We start from the raw sequence: 23,344 nt of genomic DNA on the forward strand, positions 1-23,344 counted from the left end.
ATTTAATTTTTCTTTCTTTCTTTTTTTTCTTTTTTTTTTTTGGCTTGTAGAAGTTATGAATGGCCGGTAAGATGTGATATATATATATATATCTGTCAGTAGATGTGTGAGTCTCAGCCTCTCGTCTCTTGTTCTCTGTCTCTGTCGGGAAGCGTTTTCCTTGTGTGGCGTGTGGCGTGCGTCTCCGCTGGGAATGGATGGATCATCTTTAGGAATGCAAATAGATTCTGTCTGAGTGACGGGATGAAATCAGTCTCTCTCTCTCTCTCTCTCTCTCTGTCGTTTGGTGTCTCTCTCTCTCTCTCTCTGTCGTTCGGTGTCTCTCTCTCTCTCTCTGTCGTTCGGTGTCTCTCTCTCTCTCTCTCTCTCTCTCTCTCTCTCTGTCATTCGGTGTCTCTCTCTCGCTGCAGTCAGAGCTGTAAACACGATGGAGTGTTGCTCAATAATTCATGTGCAATAATAGAAAAGATGCGATTGCTTATTTGTATTTAAACAGGGTTGAGTGCGGACGGAAAAGCGCTAGAGAAGAAAAGAGCGGCTACACGGAACGACACAGTTTTGCACTTTGCTACATGATGCCTTTTGTGTCTCATTTGCACATTGTTGTTGGTGTGTTGATGCACGTGATTCTTCAGTCCTTCAGCTCAAACTCTCTGAGAAAATACTGTTATCAGCGTGTGTGTGTGTGTGTGTTATCAGCGGGAATACAACAGGCTTTACTAACACAGCTTATTTAACCTGTGTGTGTGTGTGTGTGTGTGTCTGTGTCTGTGTGTGTGTGCGCGCGTGTGTTATCAGCGGGAATACAACAGGCTTTACTAACACAGCTTATTTAATGTGTGTGTGTGTGTGTGTGTGTCTGTGTGTTATCAGCAGGAATACGACAGGCTTTACTAACACCGCTTATTTAACCTGTGTGTGTGTGTGTGTGTGTGTGTGTGTGTGTGTGTAATGCTATAACCAACACTTTAAATGCAATCGACATTCTCTACTTTGAATTGTAGTGAATTCCCAAGTTTACAGATGTGAAATCACCCAGCGTTATCACCCAGCGTTATTACCCAGCGTTATTACCCAGTGTTATTACCCAGTGTTATTACCCAGCGTTATCACCCAGCGTTATTACCCAGCGTTATCACCCAGCGTTATCACCCAGTGTTATTACCCAGCGTTATCACCCAGCGTTATCACCCAGCGTTATCACCCAGCGTTATCACCCAGCGTTATTACCCAGTGTTATTACCCATCGTTATCACCCAGCGTTATTACCCAGCGTTATCACCCAGCGTTATTACCCAGTGTTATTACCCATTGTTATTACCCAGCGTTATAACCCAGCGTTATCACCCAGCGTTATTACCCAGCGTTATTACCCAGTGTTATTACCCAGCGTTATTACCCAGCGTTATCACCCATCGTTATTACCCAGCGTTATTACCCAGCGTTATTACCCAGCGTTATTACCCAGCGTTATTACCCAGCGTTATCACCCAGCGTTATCACCCAGTGTTATCACCCAGCGTTATCACCCAGTGTTATTACCCAGTGTTATTACCCAGCGTTATTACCCAGCGTTATCACCCATCGTTATTACCCAGCGTTATTACCCAGTGTTATTACCCAGCGTTATTACCCAGCGTTATCACCCATCGTTATTACCCATCGTTATTACCCAGCGTTATTACCCAGCGTTATTACCCAGCGTTATTACCCAGCGTTATTACCCAGCGTTATTACCCAGCGTTATCACCCAGCGTTATTACCCAGTGTTATTACCCAGCGTTATTACCCAGCGTTATTACCCAGTGTTATTACCCAGTGTTATCACCCAGTGTTATTACCCAGTGTTATTACCCAGTGTTATTACCCAGCGTTATTACCCAGCGTTATTACCCAGCGTTATTACCCAGCGTTATTACCCAGCGTTATTACCCAGCGTTATTACCCAGCGTTATCACCCAGCGTTATTACCCAGCGTTATTACCCAGCGTTATTACCCAGCGTTATTACCCAGCGTTATTACCCAGCGTTATTACCCAGCGTTATTACCCAGCGTTATTACCCAGCGTTATCACCCAGTGTTATTACCCAGTGTTATTACCCAGTGTTATTACCCAGCGTTATTACCCAGCGTTATTACCCAGCGTTATTACCCAGCGTTATTACCCAGCGTTATTACCCAGCGTTATTACCCAGCGTTATTACCCAGCGTTATTACCCAGCGTTATTACCCAGCGTTATTACCCAGCGTTATTACCCAGCGTTATTACCCAGCGTTATTACCCAGCGTTATTACCCAGCGTTATTACCCAGCGTTATTACCCAGCGTTATTACCCAGCGTTATCACCCATCGTTATTACCCAGTGTTATTACCCAGCGTTATTACCCAGCGTTATTACCCAGCGTTATCACCCAGTGTTATTACCCAGCGTTATTACCCAGCGTTATTACCCAGCGTTATTACCCAGCGTTATCACCCAGCGTTATTACCCAGCGTTATTACCCAGCGTTATTACCCAGCGTTATCACCCAGCGCTGGGAGATCCAGAGTGAAAGCGTTTGAATTCACAGCAGAATTAATAACATCACAGCCAGATCTAATTGGGAGCATTCAAATTCTGTTATTATAAACCACACGTCAGATCAAACAGCGCTGGCGTGGAAAACAGGACAACCTTAAAAGCTTCCACACAACTCGGAAAAGACAAAGCGAATTACAAACTCTATCGCAACATTTGTTGCCAAATCACTTCCATTTGTTTGATTAATAAAATATATTGGAAGTAAATTCATTATGTGATGGTTCACCTGGTGCTGGATGAGGAGAGATCCCTGATATGATTGTACAGTGCTTTGTGTGTACAGTAGTGCATATGAAAGCGCTATAAATGCCTCATTCATTCATTATGGATCATTGCAAATACTTTGCTTTAAAAGTACGAGACCCGAACTGAATTCTGTAACGATACTTTTCTCAAAATATCTTTTTTTGTGTGTTTCACTGAAGAAAGTCAAACTTTGAGTTTGTGTAGGAGTGTTTCTGCTAATTACAACTCAGTGAAATCTCTTCCTGTCGTTCTAATCCAGCTTCCTGTGTGTGGAGGCGATTCAGCTCACACTCACACACACTCACACACACACTCGCACAGGGATGTTTGTTTATGATTATGATTGTGTGTGTGAGGTCACTGCAGTGTTAACAGTGGTTAGTTTGCCTGAGGGTTTTCCTTTTCTTCCTCAGACGACGAACGCTTTTGTTTCTCCGTATTTTCCCTGAATCTGCAGTTCCTGTGAATCCATTAGATTTACAACACCGCAAAACACCTCGCTCTTCCTCAGTGTTTCTGTCTCGTTCTCCAGCACTAACATCCAAATAATCTTACATCAAGACACATTTACTGGAGAAGAAGCAAAATAACTTAAAAATTAACTTAATTCAAAGAGAACCCAGATTATTGTTCTGACTCCATTGGCAGATATTGGTTCTTGTTTTAAAATGTCCTGATAATGTGCTCTCCCTCACGTGGATTTTCCTCAAAACCTTCATTTCTTTTCGACTGAAGAAAGAAAGACATGGACATCTTGATTGATGTGCGGGAGAGTAAATTATCAGGATATTTTAATTCTGAAGTGAACTCCTCCTTTGAGCTCAAACTCCATTTTGATGCATTTTTTAGAAAACAAGATGTAATATCTTCAGTCATTGTTCTCCTCCAGTAAATGTCTGTTGATATCAGAACGTTCAGATGTGAGTGCTGGAACCGAGGCAGAAACGCGTGGTGTTTGCAGTGACTCCTGCAGGATCTGCTGTTCTGGCCGGGCTGTGACGAGTTATCCCGCTTTTCCCATCAGGAACGGTGTTTCTGCATCAGTGTTTCTCTCGGCGACACGAACGCTGTGTTTCAGCTAAATGGGTTTGCAGAGACTCTGCGCTGTGAATTATTCATGAGGCTTCTGACAGACAGACACGGTGCCGACGACCAGCTCTGTGTGTGTGTGTGTGTGTGTGTGTGTGAGGCTTGTTTGTCTTCTTCTGTGGTTTTCTGTCAGGTTTGACGTAATAAACACAGTTGAGCTTCAGGAGGTTTTCTCCTACGGAACGACTCCAGGGTTCGGATGCGACGCACGTTTCCCTGCGTTTACTCTTTCTCCAAAGGTCAAAGGTCAAAGGTCTGCGCAGACGAATCAGCCTTGACTCCTTCTGACAGCTTTAGAGACGCTCTCCTGTCAGACACGAACCACACACACACACACTCTGAGAGATGAAACTGTGATGTCATTATCAGTAGTCGATGGTTTGGGTGATGTCGCCTGTACAAAAAATGATTTCTCGAATTTGTAAATGAAACAAAACATGATGTTCTGTTTTGCAGGTCACATATCTAAACATTCCCTCTGGTGCTCTTCATTTTTGACAGAAACAATTGGCGTTTTTATTTCTTTATTCATCGGAATGGTCTGAAACTTTGGCACTTGCTGTGTGAACACACACACACACACACACCATGGCCATGACTGGAACAGGTTAAATGGTCCTGATAACAATAGTCACACTTGTGTTCCTCGCGGTCAGAAATGCCGCATTGGAAATGAATGTTTGAGAAGAGATCAAACTTCAGTCTGTCGCTCTAAAGCGTTCCAGATTTACCACAGTTTAAGCTGGACATTAAATTATCAGCTCTACGCTCAAAGAGTGAATAAATGCATTATAAATACAGCGAAAATATAATTTTGTACCATAAAATCCCCTAAAAATACAAAATATTCAATAAAAAACATTATCGAACTAAAATATAGTGCATTCACATGCGAAGTGCACAGAGAGGGTTAAATCAGAATTTAAAAGCAATCTATTTATGGTTAAAAGAAGAATACTGTATATCTGCCAATGGAGTCAGAAACATAATCTTGTATATATGTCATGTTTTGTGTGAAATGTACGAGCAATTTCTGAGTGAAAATTGTTTCCGTCCCTGTTTTTTGTCGCTGCTATTGAAGGACATAATGAGTGTTTTATAATCAGCGCATTAACGAGCGCAGGAGCTGGAGGGATCGGGTCACACGGTTTATGTCATCTTTCATAAGTGAACCTGCGTTTGGTGCTGCGGGAACAATGCGGCGTTTATCAGCACAGGTCTTCGTGTCAGTCAGATGGAAATAAGGCTTTGTGTGAGTGAGTTTGTCATGAGACATCAGTCATAGATGTGTTCACGCCTCGCTAAAGCTTTCAATCACACGCTCATCCGATTATCTGCATGCTTGAGCTGGCAAATTATTATTATTGTGTAAATTAGAGACGGGCGTCTTTCTTTCTCTCTGTCTGTCGATCTCTCTGACTGACGTGAAATGGAATCGGCTCATGAGTGATGAAAGAGTGTGCAGATGACGAGGTTCGTTGAGGATTGATGGGAGGAATAGAACAGAAACACTGGGTTGCACTCACCTGGTTCTACTGAGTTCTAGACAACTAGAAATTAAAGTTTTTCGGCACAAACTTTTATGTTGGCTTGACAAACCCTTGTATGAAAATGTGAAAATTTTATAAGCTTCCTAACATGTTGTTAGCTTGTTTTAGCATGTGTCTAGCATTATTTTACGTAGCAGATTTTAATACATTGCTAGCATAAATTAGCACATTGCTAGAATGTTTTAACACACTGTTAGCATGAATTAGTATGTTGTTAGCATGGTTTAACACATTGCTTGCATGAATTACCATGTTGCTAGCATGATTTAGCCTGTTGCTAGTATGTTGTTAGCATGAATTGGCATGTTGCTAACATGTTTTAACACGTTGCAAGCATGCATTAGCATTTTGTTACCATTAATTAGCATTTTGCTAGCATAAATTAGCACATTGCTAGAATGTTTTAACACATTGTTAGCATGAATTAATATGTTGTTAGCATTATTTAGCCTGTTGCTAGTATGTTGTTAGCATGAATTGGCATGTTGCTAACATGTTTTAACATGTTGCAAGCATGTATTAGCATTTTCTTAGCATTTTGCTAGCATGAATTAACATGTTGCTAGCATGATTTATCATGTTGCAAGCATGTATTAGCATTTTGTTAGCATGAATTAGCATTTTGCTAGCATGAATTAGCACGTTGCTAGCATGAATTGGCATGTTGCTAACATGTTTTAACACGTTGCAAGCATGTATTAGCATTTTGTTAACATGAATTAGCATTTTGTTAGCATGAATTAGCATTTTGCTAGCATGAATTAGCATTTTGCTAGCATGATTCAACACATTGCTATCATGAATTAGCATGTTGTTAGCATAAATCAACACGTTGCTAGCATGAATTAGCATGTTGCTAGCACGTTTTAGCATGTTTTAGACATTTTGTTGTTGTTGATGTAGCAAATGTCTTTTGTTCTTCCTTCATTTTCTGGACCGTATGGATCTGATGAGTCACAATCCCATCAAACCATCAGAGATGTTAAACATCAGACGTGACTCTGGAATAGGAACCGCATCCGTGTGTGTGTGTGTGTGTGTGTGTGTGAGCGACTGCACTGGCGAGTCGTGTTTTACTCGTCTGCTGTTGTCTGGAGGCGTAGTCTTCAGTCCGGTCTGAGACGAAGGAGCATTAGATCATGTCCTCAGGATGGATCTCTCTCTCTAATGGCCGCCTGCCGTTGTAAACGATCACCTTTATAAACCCGCGGGCCTGTGTTTGGGGAGCGGAGTCTCGTCCCAGTGCCTCTGTGCTCGTATCCATCAGGGGACGCTTCATATCTGTGGAGACGCTTCGGAAACGCAGCCGGTGTTTCAGGAGGAAGACGAATGTCGGCACACATAATGGGAAAGAGAATAGATTGTGTTTCAGATTGTACACAGCAAAGATGATAAGATGATCGATCAACATCAAGAGCGCCACCTTCAGTTTCAGAGAGCAACGTCTCGCCATTATAAATGTTTTACTAATTTATAATAAAACATTATGAAAGAAGAAATCGCGGGAGGATTTATCCAGACGTGACGCCGCGATTTCCATGCTAATCAGTTTTTGTCCAATGCTGATAAACAAGGATTCTATTTTTTATTTCTATTTCTGTTTCTGCGATGTCAGTCGCGGCTGCAACTACAACACTCAAAGACATTGATCATCTCACGTACTGACTATGTTCTTTATTTCATGTTAAAAGAATTTAATGGGAGTTTGAATATCATTTATTGTAGCCGCGACAGTGGATAATTCACCTCAGATCTTCAAAATAAGTAAAAGGACATAAGAACGTTCAAACTGTGAACAAACACGTGTGTTCAATGACACTGATTGTTTCAGTCACTCAGTGTGTATTTTTAATAATGTAGAAATTATGTAATATTTATTAATTAAATGTTTGTGAGTGATTTGGTTGTGAGTGCAGTGCGTTTGCAGAGAGACTCCACCCACACTCTCTTCTGATTGGCTGTGATTTTGATTGATTTGGTTGTGAGTGCAGTGTGCTTGCAGAGAGACTCCACCCACACTCTCTTCTGATTGGCTGTGATTTTGATTGATTTGGTTGCGAGTGCAGTGCGCCTGCAGAGAGACTCCGCCCACACTCTCTTCTGATTGGCTGTGATTTTGATTGATTTGGTTGTGAGTGCAGTGTGCTTGCAGAGAGACTCCACCCACACGCTTTTTTTGTACTCAAAAATTGCTAGTAAATAATTACAAAGAAACAGCAAGCAACAAATTTTGACATTTTGTACTGCGATAATCTTGGTTTCAAATGAAAAATCGTTTTGTTCAGTGCTTGTCTGTGTGTGTATGTGTGTGTGTGTGTGTGTGTGTGTGTGTGTGTGTGTGTGTGTGTGTGTGTTCAGTGTTCAGCTGTAGTGAAGCGGAGGTCGAGACGAGGTTTGAGCCGCTCTTCAGTTGTACACTAAACGAACATATTTTATCTTTTTATTCCATGGTGAAAAAAACTTACATCATAAAAAAAACCCATGCATTTATTATTATTTGCATTGATCATAGAGCAGAGTCATTGTTGGTTTGTTAATGTACAGGTCATTAGCAGTGATTCTTCTTCGCATGAATACTTGTTTGTTATTAAATGATTATGGCATTCATAAAACATAGCATTGGTGCATGTTGCTTCAGAGTCTGCGTGATCTGAAGTCTATACGCAGGTGATCTGAAGTCTATACGCAGGTGATCTGAAGTCTATACGCAGGTGATCTGAAGTCTATACGCAGGTGATCTGAAGTCTATACGCAGGTGATCTGAAGTCTATACGCAGGTGATCTGAAGTCTATACACAGGTGATCTGAAGTCTATACGCAGGTGATCTGAAGTCTATACGCAGGTGATCTGAAGTCTATACGCAGGTGATCTGAAGTCTATACACAGGTGATCTGAAGTCTATACGCAGGTGATCTGAAGTCTATACGCAGGTGATCTGAAGTCTATACGCAGGTGATCTGAAGTCTATACGCAGGTGATCTGAAGTCTATACGCAGGTGATCTGAAGTCTATACGCAGGTGATCTGAAGTCTATACGCAGGTGATCTGAAGTCTATACGCAGGTGATCTGAAGTCTATACGCAGGTGATCTGAAGTCTATACACAGGTGATCTGAAGTCTATACACAGGTGATCTGAAGTCTATACACAGGTGATCTGAAGTCTATACGCAGGTGATCTGAAGTCTATACACAGGTGATCTGAAGTCTATACACAGGTGATCTGAAGTCTATACACAGGTGATCTGAAGTCTATACGCAGGTGATCTGAAGTCTATACGCAGGTGATCTGAAGTCTATACGCAGGTGATCTGAAGTCTATACGCAGGTGATCTGAAGTCTATACGCAGGTGATCTGAAGTCTATACGCAGGTGATCTGAAGTCTATACGCAGGTGATCTGAAGTCTATACGCAGGTGATCTGAAGTCTATACACAGGTGATCTGAAGTCTATACACAGGTGATCTGAAGTCTATACGCAGGTGATCTGAAGTCTATACGCAGGTGATCTGAAGTCTATACGCAGGTGATCTGAAGTCTATACGCAGGTGATCTGAAGTCTATACGCAGGTGATCTGAAGTCTATACACAGGTGATCTGAAGTCCATACGCAGGTGATCTGAAGTCCATACGCAGGTGATCTGAAGTCCATACGCAGGTGATCTGAAGTCTATACGCAGGTGATCTGAAGTCTATACGCAGGTGATCTGAAGTCTATACGCAGGTGATCTGAAGTCTATACGCAGGTGATCTGAAGTCTATACACAGGTGATCTGAAGTCTATACGCAGGTGATCTGAAGTCTATACACAGGTGATCTGAAGTCTATACGCAGGTGATCTGAAGTCTATACGCAGGTGATCTGAAGTCTATACGCAGGTGATCTGAAGTCTATACGCAGGTGATCTGAAGTCTATACGCAGGTGATCTGAAGTCTATACACAGGTGATCTGAAGTCTATACGCAGGTGATCTGAAGTCTATACGCAGGTGATCTGAAGTCTATACGCAGGTGATCTGAAGTCTATACGCAGGTGATCTGAAGTCTATACGCAGGTGATCTGAAGTCTATACGCAGGTGATCTGAAGTCTATACACAGGTGATCTGAAGTCTATACGCAGGTGATCTGAAGTCTATACACAGGTGATCTGAAGTCTATACACAGGTGATCTGAAGTCTATACGCAGGTGATCTGAAGTCTATACGCAGGTGATCTGAAGTCTATACACAGGTGATCTGAAGTCTATACACAGGTGATCTGAAGTCTATACACAGGTGATCTGAAGTCTATACACAGGTGATCTGAAGTCTATACGCAGGTGATCTGAAGTCTATACGCAGGTGATCTGAAGTCTATACGCAGGTGATCTGAAGTCTATACGCAGGTGATCTGAAGTCTATACGCAGGTGATCTGAAGTCTATACGCAGGTGATCTGAAGTCTATACACAGGTGATCTGAAGTCTATACACAGGTGATCTGAAGTCTATACACAGGTGATCTGAAGTCTATACGCAGGTGATCTGAAGTCTATACACAGGTGATCTGAAGTCTATACGCAGGTGATCTGAAGTCTATACGCAGGTGATCTGAAGTCTATACGCAGGTGATCTGAAGTCTATACGCAGGTGATCTGAAGTCTATACGCAGGTGATCTGAAGTCTATACGCAGGTGATCTGAAGTCTATACGCAGGTGATCTGAAGTCTATACGCAGGTGATCTGAAGTCTATACGCAGGTGATCTGAAGTCTATACGCAGGTGATCTGAAGTCTATACGCAGGTGATCTGAAGTCTATACACAGGTGATCTGAAGTCTATACACAGGTGATCTGAAGTCTATACGCAGGTGATCTGAAGTCTATACACAGGTGATCTGAAGTCTATACACAGGTGATCTGAAGTCTATACGCAGGTGATCTGAAGTCTATACGCAGGTGATCTGAAGTCTATACGCAGGTGATCTGAAGTCTATACGCAGGTGATCTGAAGTCTATACGCAGGTGATCTGAAGTCTATACGCAGGTGATCTGAAGTCTATACGCAGGTGATCTGAAGTCTATACGCAGGTGATCTGAAGTCTATACACAGGTGATCTGAAGTCTATACACAGGTGATCTGAAGTCTATACGCAGGTGATCTGAAGTCTATACGCAGGTGATCTGAAGTCTATACGCAGGTGATCTGAAGTCTATACGCAGGTGATCTGAAGTCTATACGCAGGTGATCTGAAGTCTATACGCAGGTGATCTGAAGTCTATACGCAGGTGATCTGAAGTCTATACGCAGGTGATCTGAAGTCTATACGCAGGTGATCTGAAGTCTATACGCAGGTGATCTGAAGTCTATACACAGGTGATCTGAAGTCTATACACAGGTGATCTGAAGTCTATACGCAGGTGATCTGAAGTCTATACGCAGGTGATCTGAAGTCTATACGCAGGTGATCTGAAGTCTATACGCAGGTGATCTGAAGTCTATACACAGGTGATCTGAAGTCTATACACAGGTGATCTGAAGTCTATACGCAGGTGATCTGAAGTCTATACGCAGGTGATCTGAAGTCTATACACAGGTGATCTGAAGTCTATACGCAGGTGATCTGAAGTCTATACACAGGTGATCTGAAGTCTATACGCAGGTGATCTGAAGTCTATACACAGGTGATCTGAAGTCTATACGCAGGTGATCTGAAGTCTATACGCAGGTGATCTGAAGGTAAAGTGCGGCTATACTATAGTAAACGTGAGCCAGCTCTCCTGACGCCCGTACCGTACCGGCGTTGCTCTCGTGCTTCAGTCCTCGCTGCGATGACAATCCTCTCTGAAAGGCCTGATGTTCTCCTTCAGCTCAGACGACAGCGTCTTCAGGAGGCATTGTCTGCTTAGCTGTAGGAAACCACCGAGGCGTAGGAGAGACTGATGCGCTGGCTCCAGTGATGACGCACGTGATCCGCGTGTCTTTTGTGTGCCGAGAAGCTCCAGCGGCTCGATGTGCTCAGACGAGGCTCTCAGAACCATCCTGGGCTTAATGAGGCACTTACAATATCAGCCATCTAAAGTCACCATAAAACATGAAAACCCAACGTGTGTGTGTGTGTGTTTGTGTGTGTGTGTGTGTGTGTATATGCATGTGTGAAGTGACCAAAATCTCTAAAAACCTCCCTTTAGGGACGTCCTCGTTTGTAAATCTGGTATAAAAATAAAGTAATTAAAGGTTTTTTAAAAATGTAAAAATGCAGTAAGTTGTGTGTGATGGCTAGGTTTAGGGTAAGTGGACAGAATATATAGTTTGTACAGTATAAAAACCATTACGTCTATGGAATGTCCCCATTTAGATAGCTAAGTAAGTGTGTGTGTGTGTGTGTGTGTGTGTGTGTGTGTGTGTGTGTGTGTGTGTGTGTGTGTGTGTGTGTGTGTGTGTGTGTGTGTGTGTGTGTGTCTGTGTGTCTGTGTGCGTGTGGTTGTGTGTGTGTGTAACAGTAATTCCCTGGTGATAGTGAGTGTGAATGTGCTGGATGACATTGAGAGAACCTCATCAGAACTGTGAAATCACACACACACACACACACACACACACAGACGGATGTCACTCTTGTTCTGACGCACATGAGTCTCTCTACAGTCAGAAAACAGATTCACGGCCCTTAAAATCTGGAAAAGATGCTTTTCTGTTCATCAAATGTGTGTTTTACGGCCCTGATATACTTAAAGTTCTTCTTTTTCACTTAGGAGTAAAACGAGTTTGAAACACCGTTGCAGCGATTATACTGATCATCCTGACCCTATGTGCTGCGCTCTTTCCTCTCGATAACAAAATAAACACAATAAAAAATATGAAAACAGCAGTTGAGAAAGCATCTGATCATAGAGACGTGAGTGTGTTTGCAGCAGCTCTGCGATTCAGTCACCTTTATTTATAAAGCACTTTATACGATAGATTGCTTTAAAGCAGCAGCTTCACAGTATTAAACATGAAAACAGTGTCAGAGTCTTTTGTGTAGAATTACAGCTTCAGTTTCTACTATAAAGCTGCTCTGTGAGAGTTTTTACTTGCGTCTGACATTGACAGACTGAACAGAAGTAATTTAGCTCAAAGAAGGCGGAGCCTCCGAGCCACACCTACCTATTAGGTAATCGCCACATGGACCAATGGCAGTTCGAATGTGTTTACAAAACAGAGCTATTTTGTTTGAAATGCATCACACCAATTCGTTCTTCAATTTAGCTTGTATAATCGAGCCTTTGTTTGCATTCTCTCTCTAATCTCGTAGAACGCTCACTTTCATCTCATTCTGACTCTGGTGTGTGTGTGTGTGTGTGTGTGTGTGCGTCTTAATTGTCTGTTATTTACCTGATCTATGATGCTGTGATCTTCCTTATCGCTCTCTTTTCTTTTCTTCCTGATGTCTTCTGTTTGTTTGTGTTTTCTTTCCTTATCTACTCATTCCATCGGTCACACTCCTCTCGTTCTGTTATGTTCCGCCCCTCCCCTCCCACGCCCCTCCCCTTCCCTCATGCCCCTCCTCCTCTGTTCCTCCCCGGCCACAGAGGCCACGCCCCCTGCCCCGCCCCCTCAGCCTTCTCAGCCCCCGTTGCCCCGCACTTCCTCTTTGACTTACTCCTCTCCTCCCCCCCCAGTTACCCCGAGCTCAGGCGTCCTCCCTTCTGCTCCCCGTGACGTGGCCCCCGTCCTCGTGTCCAGTCGATTCGTGCGCCTCGGGTGGCGCCCCCCGGAGGACACGCGCGGGACCATCCTGACGTACGGAGTCTTCTTCTCTGAGGAGGGAATCAACAGGTACGTGTTGTACTGAGCCCTGAGGCACTCCAGTAGCTAGATGATAACAGTGATGGGATAAACCATGTTTCTGAATGGCAGATCCTAGTGATGACATGTAGATGGAGAAGAGAAGCGGTCCCAGCACTGAGCCCTGAGGCACTCCAGTAGCTAGATGATAACAGTGATGGGATAAACCATGTTTCTGAATGACAGACACTAGAGATGTCATCTAGATGGAGAAGAGAAGCGGTCCCAGCACTGAGCCCTGAGGCACTCCAGTAGTTAGATGTTGTGACTTAGACATCTGTGTAAATGACAGAGCAGAGCAACACGGATTCAACCAACGATGTGAACAAAGTGTTATGGAATATTGTTCCTTGGTATATTGGGGTGTATATTGGGGTTATTCCTCGGGGTGTGACGTTAATATTGCACATATGGAATATATGAAACCTGTTTGAAAACTGTTATTGTTTCTCTGAGCGTGTTTGCATGTGTGCCGCAGGGAGCGATCCATTAACGTGACGGAGGCCGAGAGTCTGCAGCTGACGGTCAGCAATCTCAGACCGGAGGCCACGTACTCCTTCAGAGTCGTCGCGTTCAACGAGCAGGGGCCCGGAGAGAGTTCAGGGGCCATCCGACTGTCCACACAGCCCGAGCGTGAGTCCCAGAGCTGTGTTTACAGCTGATCACTCAATGTTTGAAATGTCCTCATTTAGTTTCCTCCTAAAGTCACACAGGCTTCGTTCACATGGTCAGTATTTGAGATCGACAACCATATTTACGTAAGCGTGAGTACCATGGTTCTTACGGTGAACACTACCAAAAAATTAAATTCTCCTCAGCATTTTTGTCTTCTAAAACCAAGACACATTTACTGGAGAAACCACATGATTGAAGTGTATGTGAATGAGTTTAGGCTTAAAACAAGAAAACATCTGCCTTGAATATTTTCCCTTTGAATTAAGTTTATTTTTCTGACCACATTGGCAGATATTTGTTCTTCTTTTCAGAAAACAAGACTTAATATCTTACAGGACTGTCAAAATGGCTGAAAAGCTAAATTCGAAATTTCTTTCATAAATATTAGCAAAAATCGAATTATATTCGAATTCTAAAGGCAATACTTAATGTTAGAGGAAAAAAGTTCTGTATTGTCTACATATTGTTTGTCAAAAAACCAGACACTCAACAGCGAGTGCTGAGCGCTTTCTGTTGACAGTGTTTCCAGCTGATGAAAACACGCGCACAGATCTGACCGATGTGCAAGTATGGTCAAGTATGTTTGTTGCACGATTTTGCCACTAACTGAGATGGTTTTCATCAGCAGCCTTTTCCCGACATTTTTTCAAATTAACATCGCAGCCGCACCGCGGTGTACTGGATAAGCTAACAAAAACACAACGCATCAGTTAAATTCGACGAATATTCGAAATTCTCATTTTTATTTGACAGCCCTAATATCTTAAGTCATTTGTAAATGTCAACAATCCTGTGAAAAGTCCTCATTTAGTTTCCTCCTGACGTCACACAGGCTACGTTCACACGGTCAGTATTTGAGATCGACAACCATATTTACTTACGAGTCTCGAAATGTACAAAAATGCAACTTACACTAGCGTCTCGAATGTGCAACGGGAGTAAAGCCTATATTCTCTTACCATCAAACCAAAGCAACAGTAACCAAAGAAGTTGGCAACATCCATAAAACTCAAAAGTCTTATCAATTTTGATTCGACAAGAGTCCAATCGAGCCGCGAGTTCATCCATCAAATGTTCATTAACTGACAGCAGCGTTTTATATCTGTGTGGAGAGCGGAACATTTAAGTTGCGTGTAGAACACAAAACCGACGGGAGGAGGAGAACAGGGACTGTATATAAAACCTTCAGACGACACACAGCTCATATCTCTCAAACATAATTCTATTGTGACTCAAATACAGAACTGAAAACCGTATTCTCCTGCTGTGTGAACGAGGCCATAGAAGATAGGGATGTGCATCTCCATAGCTGAGGCCGATGCGATACGTATCTCAATGCATAGCCAATGATACGATACATTAAAGATACATATAAGCAGCTACCGATGCGATGCAATACGATTCACTACTATTACAATGCGGTGCGATCCGATTTCGATCCGATTCAACGCGATGCGATTCAATGTAATATGATGCAATTCAATATGGTATAGATAGTTAACTTTTATTTCTTTTATTCAGACATACAGCAAATCATAAAGTAGCTTAAGAGCCATCTGACTTTTAACGCATGGTTCTTTCATCTTTTTTCACAAAACCAAAAGATTAAATAAAAGCAGGTCCTGTTTTAACATAAACAATTAAAAAAATAAAAAAAACCTTTCACAAACAGGTCTTTCTTAACTGTATTCAAATGTAAAAAAAAAAAAAAGAAATGAAAAACTATTGGCAGTCACAGGCTGCTGTAAACCAGATTAAATAAAATGTCCTACTTTAAGGTTTAAAGGTAGGTGACTCAGGACACGCCTCGCACTCCGTAGTGTTGTGATACGTCATATTCACGTAGCAGCTGCAGCAGTCGTGATGGTCGTGATGAGAGAACGTGATTGAGCAACAGTTCAGAAAGGAGAAATCTATCTAGTCGACCTGGACGCGCGAATGAGGCGAAATCGTGTCCACCGCACCGCGCTAAACGCGTCTCGCGCCGCAGCACCTCCAGAATGGTGTCAACGCGTCTTTACATTGACTTTACATGGAAATCACTCGCTCCAGACGCTCAATTTGCGTTCGGTGTGAACGCAGCAGTTACATAATAAAATATTGGTCACAAATGATTGGTCACTTTCTAAATAGTAAAAGTATAGCGCATCTACTAATAATTATATATGAATAAATAGTTTTTTACCGATGCAGATATTAGAAACGATGCATTGCGATACAAATGCCAACTTGTATCCGATGCACACTTATTTTAGCTTTTATGCCGATGCACCGATGCGAATCGGTGAATCTTACCATCCCTAATAGAAGAGCATTATGAGAGATGTTATATTATAAGAGGTGCTGAGACACACACACACACACACACACACACACTCACTTACTCACACACACACACACACACACACTCCAGCTCTTAACCTTTCTAATGGAGAATGAGTGGCGAGATTGAGCCGTCTGACCTTTCCATCCAGATTCCAGCTCGTCCTCACAAACACCCTGAAAGACTAACACACTTCCAACTCTTTCCTCCTTTGCTGAATTATGAATAGCATTCTAAATGTGGAACTCCTCTGCGTCCGCACTCGCTCCTGTCAGACGTGTTTCAGATGGTTATGCAGCAATTAGTAGCCAGTGCCGGTTTATGAGGAGAGGAATTACGAGTGTCTCTTCGGCTCGATAAACACACTCTTGCTGCAGCATCTGGATCAGTTGCAGAGGTTTGACCGTGATGCTGGAAGGAAAGAACATTACAAAAGTTCAGTCTGGATAGAACAAGAGCTTGTATGAGGAACTGTGTAGCTCCTATAGGAAGGACCTGATCCTCATAATGTTGAATAAAGCAAATCTGCAGGACCGGGCAGTTCTAGCAATGTGGTCTGTGAAGTTCAACTGATCATCAATCACAACTCCAAGGTTACTGGCTGTCCTGGATGGAGTTATGAATGACGAACCTAGCTGAATGGAGAAGTTGTGATGAAGTGTTGGGTTGGCCGGAAGAGAAGCGGTCCCAGCACTGAGCCCTGAGGCACTCCAGTAGCTAGATGATAACAGTGATGGGATAAACCACGTTTCTGAATGACAGACACTAGTGATGACATGTAGATGGAGAAGAGAAGTGGTCCCAGCACTGAGCCCTGAGGCACTCCAGTAGCTAGTTGATAACAGTGATGGGAGAAACCATGTTTCTGAATGACAGATCCTAGTGATGACATCTAGATGGAGAAGAGAAGCAGTCCCAGCACTGAGCCCTGAGGCACTCCAGTAGCTAAATGATAACAGTGATGGGATAAACCACGTTTCTGAATGACAGACACTAGTGATGGCATGTAGATGGAGAAGAGAAGCGGTCCCAGCACTGAGCCCTGAGCCACTCCAGTAGCTAGATGATAACAGTGATGGGAGAAACCATGTTTCTGAATGACAGATCCTAGTGATGACATGTAGATGGAGAAGAGAAGCGGTCCCAGCACTGAGCCCTGAGGCACTCCAGTAGCTAAATGATAACAGTGATGGGATAAACCACGTTTCTGAATGACAGACACTAGTGATGACATGTAGATGGAGAAGAGAAGCGGTCCCAGCACTGAGCCCTGAGCCACTCCAGTAGCTAGATGATAACAGTGATGGGAGAAACCATGTTTCTGAATGACAGATCCTAGTGATGACATGTACATGGAGAAGAGAAGCAGTCCCAGCACTGAGCCTTGAGGTACTCCAGTAGCTAGATGATAACAGTGATGGGATAAACCATGTTTCTGAATGACAGACACTAGTGATGTCATCTAGATGGAGAAGAGAAGCAGTCCCAGCACTGAGCCCTGAGCCACTCCAGTAGCTAGATGATAACAGTGATGGGAGAAACCATGTTTCTGAATGACAGATCCTAGTGATGACATGTAGATGGAGAAGAGAAGCGGTCCCAGCACTGAGCCCTGAGCCACTCCAGTAGCTAGATGATAACAGTGATGGGAGAAACCATGTTTCTGAATGACAGATCCTAGTGATGACATGTAGATGGAGAAGAGAAGCAGTCCCAGCACTGAGCCCTGAGCCACTCCAGTAGCTAGATGATAACAGTGATGGGAGAAACCATGTTTCTGAATGACAGACACTAGTGATGACATGTAGATGGAGAAGAGAAGTGGTCCCAGCACTGAGCCCTGAGGCACTCCAGTAGCTAGATGATAACAGTGATGGGATAAACCATGTTTCTGAATGACAGACACTAGTGATGTCATCTAGATGGAGAAGAGAAGTGGTCCCAGCACTGAGCCCTGAGGCACTCCAGTAGCTAGATGATAACAGTGATGGGATAAACCATGTTTCTGAATGACAGACACTAGTGATGTCATCTAGATTGAGAAGAGAAGCGGTCCCAGCACTGAGCCCTGAGCCACTCCAGTAGCTAGATGATAACAGTGATGGGAGAAACCATGTTTCTGAATGACAGACACTAGTGATGACATGTAGATGGAGAAGAGAAGTGGTCCCAGCACTGAGCCCTGAGGCACTCCAGTAGCTAGATGATAACAGTGATGGGATAAACCATGTTTCTGAATGACAGACACTAGTGATGTCATCTAGATGGAGAAGAGAAGTGGTCCCAGCACTGAGCCCTGAGGCACTCCAGTAGCTAGATGATAACAGTGATGGGAGAAACCATGTTTCTGAATGACAGATCCGAGTGATGACATGTAGATGTAGAAGAGAAGCGGCCCCAGCACTGAGCCCTGAGGCACTCCAGTAGCTAGATGATAACAGTGATGGGAGAAATCATGTTTCTGAATGACAGATTCTAGTGATGACATGTAGATGGAGAAGAGAAGTGGTCCCAGCACTGAGCCCTGAGGCACTCCAGTAGCTAGATGATAACAGTGATGGGAGAAACCATGTTTCTGAATGACAGACACTAGTGATGTCATCTAGATGGAGAAGAGAAGTGGTCCCAGCACTGAGCCCTGAGGCACTCCAGTAGCTAGATGATAACAGTGATGGGAGAAACCATGTTTCTGAATGACAGATCCGAGTGATGACATGTAGATGTAGAAGAGAAGCGGTCCCAGCACTGAACCCTGAGGCACTCCAGTAGCTAGATGATAACAGTGATGGGATAAACCATGTTTCTGAATGACAGATCCGAGTGATGTCATCTAGATGGAGAAGAGAAGCAGTCCCAGCACTGAGCCCTGAGGCACTCCAGTAGCTAGATGATAACAGTGATGGGATAAACCATGTTTCTGAATGACAGATCCTAGTGATGACATCTAGATGGAGAAGAGAAGCGGTCCCAGCACTGAGCCCTGAGCCACTCCAGTAGCTAGATGATAACAGTGATGGGATAAACCATGTTTCTGAATGACAGACACTAGTGATGTCATCTAGATGGAGAAGAGAAGCGGTCCCAGCACTGAGCCCTGAGCCACTCCAGTAGCTAGATGATAACAGTGATGGGAGAAACCATGTTTCTGAATGACAGACACTAGTGATGTCATCTAGATGGAGAAGAGAAGTGGTCCCAGCACTGAGCCCTGAGGCACTCCAGTAGCTAGATGATAACAGTGATGGGATAAACCATGTTTCTGAATGACAGATCCTAGTGATGACATGTAGATGGAGAAGAGAAGCGGTCCCAGCACTGAGCCCTGAGGCACTCCAGTAGCTAGATTATAACAGTGATGGGAGAAACCATGTTTCTGAATGACAGATCCTAGTGATGACATGTAGATGGAGAAGAGAAGCAGTCCCAGCACTGAGCCCTGATGCACTCCAGTAGCTAGATGATAACAGTGATGGGATAAACCATGTTTCTGAATGACAGATCCTAGTGATGACATGTAGATGGAGAAGAGAAGCGGTCCCAGCACTGAGCCCTGAGGCACTCCAGTGCAGTGGTTCTCAACCTTCTCCTGCAGGGACCCCTAACAGAACATGGGAGAATTTGGAAGCTGCTCTTGAGTCTCAGAGCTTCAGTAACGGAGAGCAGGACCATCTCAGTTGAGTGACGCTTCTGAAACCAGACTGGTTGTTTTCTAGGAGGTTGTTCTGTGTAAGAAAGGCAGAGATTTGGTTGAAAATGACTCACTTAAGTGTCTTAGCAATGAATGGAAGAAGGGATACCGGTAGTTTCCCAAAAGTGCTGGATTTAGAGTGGGTTTCTTAATCAGAGCCTCTTAAATGCTGTGGGAAAGATACCAGTGTGAAGAGAGGTGTTGATATGAGTGAGAAAGTGCAGGTACAACTGAAGAAGAAAGGGTTTTGAAGGAGATGAGAGGGGATCGGATCAAGCGGACAGGTTGTAGGTGATTGGAAAGGATGAGTTTGAAGACTTCTGCCTCTTAGAGCGGAGAGAAGGAGGGGACACTGTGTGTGTGTGTGTTTGCGTGTGTAGAAAATTGTAGAAGATTGGCCGCTGATGGTGGTGGTTTTATTTATGAAGAATGTGGCAAAGTCATCAGCTGTTAGTGTTGGTGAAGGAGGAGGAGGGTTAAGAAGAGAGGAGAAGGTTTTGAAAAGCGTGCGAGAGTCAGAAGAATTGTTAATTTTGCTGTGGTAGTATGTCATTGTAGCCTTTGCAGAGAAGTGATTGATACAAACCAAAGGTCTGTGGGATCTTTAGATTTGCACCACTTTCTCTCTGCAGCTCTGAGTTTAGAGCGATGTGGAAAAATACCGCAATATAAAAGTTTTCAATGACCTTTAAAGTGTTAATACTTATGTTAAATGTGAAATAATGTTAATTGTGTGTGTGTTTGTGCAGTTCTGGTTCCTGGTCCAGTGGAGAATCTTCAGGCAGAAGCCGGGTCTCCGACGTCCATCGAGGCGTCCTGGGACCCTCCCGCTCACGCCAACGGGCCCATACAGAGCTACCGGCTGCTCTGGACCGAGACCTCCACCGGCAAAGAGCAGGTGAGACTCGACCCGAGATCCATACCGGCGGATCTCCACGCTTCAACGTGTTTTGAATGCAAAATCCTTGTAGGACTGAACGATTTGGGAAAAACCTGAAAAGTTTGAATGTTCATACTTGGGTCCGCTTTTTCCAGCTCAAATCTCTTTCAGTAACCATAAAGTGAACAGAGAAAAATCTCAAATCTCATTAAAAAAATCTAAAATTCAATATGACTATAAAATAATAATAACAATAATAATGATTTTATTGTGATTATTTTTAAATAAAAATAAGAAATTTATTGTAATAATACTATTATAGTGTATAAAAATTTTTTTTACTCTAAAATTACAATACTAATATTTACATCTTAATTTCTTCATTTTCAAATGGTAAACCATAGAGCTTTTAATTTGTCAGGTTTCCGGCAAGTAAAAATATATGCGCTGCCGGTTTCAGAATGGAAACACACAATGTGTTCATTTACACGCATACTGTCTGAAAACCAGTGGGCGTATATGTATTTATTTATATGATTATTATTTAATAAAAATATTAAACAAAATCATAAGTATTTTGTAATAATAATATTATTGTACTTAAAATACAAAAATAATTAAATTATATATATATTTTTTAAATCACTTTTTGACAATCACACAAAGCCATATCGTGATTTAGACTTTACTTTGATATATCATGCAGCCCTAGACTTCACTAGAGACAATGAAAATACACTCCCTAGCAACACCTTGGCAACCACATGGCAACATCCTAGCAACCACCCACAGCAGCTCAGCATCAGGAAGGCGAGTTTTTGCATGTTGAAACACCACTCACGTTTTCTTCAGAAAATGTTAAAATGCAGTTGATCTTATTTTTGCAAGTAAAATTTTTGCGTTCTGATAATGACCCCTCAGCAAAGCCGGTCGGATCTCTAAAGCGCTTGTGTTGGTCTCCTGACTGTACGATGTTCTCAATCATCTCTGCTGGAGTCTGTCACCATTACAGTGTTTTAAAGACATGACTGATGCTCTCTCTCAGCGAGGTCAAACGCTCATGAGCTTTAGGGTGAACGACAGGACAGACATGCACTTGCCAGCCAATACTACGGTAACAGCTTGCTCTCTGTGAGTGTTTTAACATCAGCCAAATCGACAGGCTTCACTGAACCATCTATAGGAATGGATTGGCTTTCAGAACTGAGCTGATAAAGTGCTGCAGATTAATCAGATATTGTTTTTTACATGGCTGGAATAAAGAGCGACATTACGAAGCATCTTACATCTGCCGTTTTTCCTCTAAAGAAAGTGTTGTTTAAAAGCTTCGGTTTACAGCGATTGCTCTCAAACACACGGATCTTCCACAGACTCTAAAAAATAATTAGGCCTAAATTTAAGATTTCTGGGGTTTTTTGGCATAAAAAAATGTCCATCTGTTTGAATTACACATTAACTATTATTAAACTAATAAACTTGTAATTTACATAATGTGATGCATATTTGTCTGTCATGCATAAATGAAACCGGTCAGATTTCTGCACTCAAATCAAAAAAAAAAAAAAAACTTTGTGGCATACTTTATTGACTGTGCTTTTTTAAAATTTTATTTCAATAATCATATTTTCAAAATGCTTTTATTCAAATTGATTAGAATCAGCATAAAGCTGTATTCAGTTTAGTATGAATATGGTTTATATGGCTAACTGTGCAAAAAAAGAATGATTTAAACAAAATTGATTGATTGATTGATTGGTTGATTGATTGATTGATTGGTGGATTGGTTGATTGGTTGATTGGTTGATTGGTTGATTGATTTTTGATTGATTGATTGATTGATTGATTGATTGATTGATTGATTGATTGATTGATTGATTGATTGGTTGATTGATTGATTGATTGGTTGGTTGATTGGTTGATTGGTTGATTGGTTGATTGATTTTTGATTGATTGGTAAACCTGGTTATTGTAATAGTATTATTACAGAAATCTGACCTGTTTTATTCTCACATTAGAAAAGAGCCGAACACTTGATGGCCGACGGCACCGAATTTGTTTTCTAAATAATTTTCTCTCAGAAATTGCTTATAAATTAGAGAAACTGAAATAGTATTTTCTTGTAGAATGTACTCCAGTAAACTTTGTTTTATTTACAACTTTGAAAAAAATGTTTTTACAGTGTGCTAGGAGTTAGTAATATTTCTAAGGCGGAGCTTAGCGAGGGCTCATTAGCATAAACCCCTCCCACCTCAAAGAGACGCTGGTCTTTTCTTCCCTATTGTGTTGTATATCGAGTGAAACGCTTCAGGAACACAAACGAATGTGGGCGGGGCTTGATTGTGTCTGTGGGAGTTGATTGGATGGTTGTGGTTTGCTATTGGCTGATCTCATGTGAGTGACAGGTTATAGCCCCGCCCACATCATCAGAGAAGAGAAGAGATGCTGCAAGAGGAACTGATTCTCATTCAACATTATTAACACAATAATGATGTGCATCCATAAACCATT

At 42.5% G+C, this 23,344-nt stretch overlaps 1 protein-coding gene across 1 annotated transcript in view; it reads left to right on the forward strand.

The window, feature by feature from the left end:
- dcc (DCC netrin 1 receptor) overlaps positions 1 to 23,344 on the forward strand; it is a gene marked incomplete at its 5' end in the record, with an annotated part of 140,914 nt that overhangs the window by 69,773 nt on the left and 47,797 nt on the right. Inside the window, 3 exons of the mRNA XM_056244847.1 lie at positions 13,105 to 13,261; positions 13,749 to 13,903; positions 20,706 to 20,854. Of these exons, the coding sequence (XP_056100822.1) occupies positions 13,105 to 13,261; positions 13,749 to 13,903; positions 20,706 to 20,854 (461 nt within the window). The remainder of the gene's footprint in view (positions 1 to 13,104; positions 13,262 to 13,748; positions 13,904 to 20,705; positions 20,855 to 23,344) is intronic.

The sequence above is a fragment of the Rhinichthys klamathensis genome, unplaced genomic scaffold, assembly GCF_029890125.1.
Source record: "Rhinichthys klamathensis goyatoka isolate OS25496 unplaced genomic scaffold, OSU_Roscu_1.1 h1tg001127l_1, whole genome shotgun sequence".
Classification (NCBI taxonomy): Eukaryota; Metazoa; Chordata; class Actinopteri; order Cypriniformes; family Leuciscidae; genus Rhinichthys; species Rhinichthys klamathensis.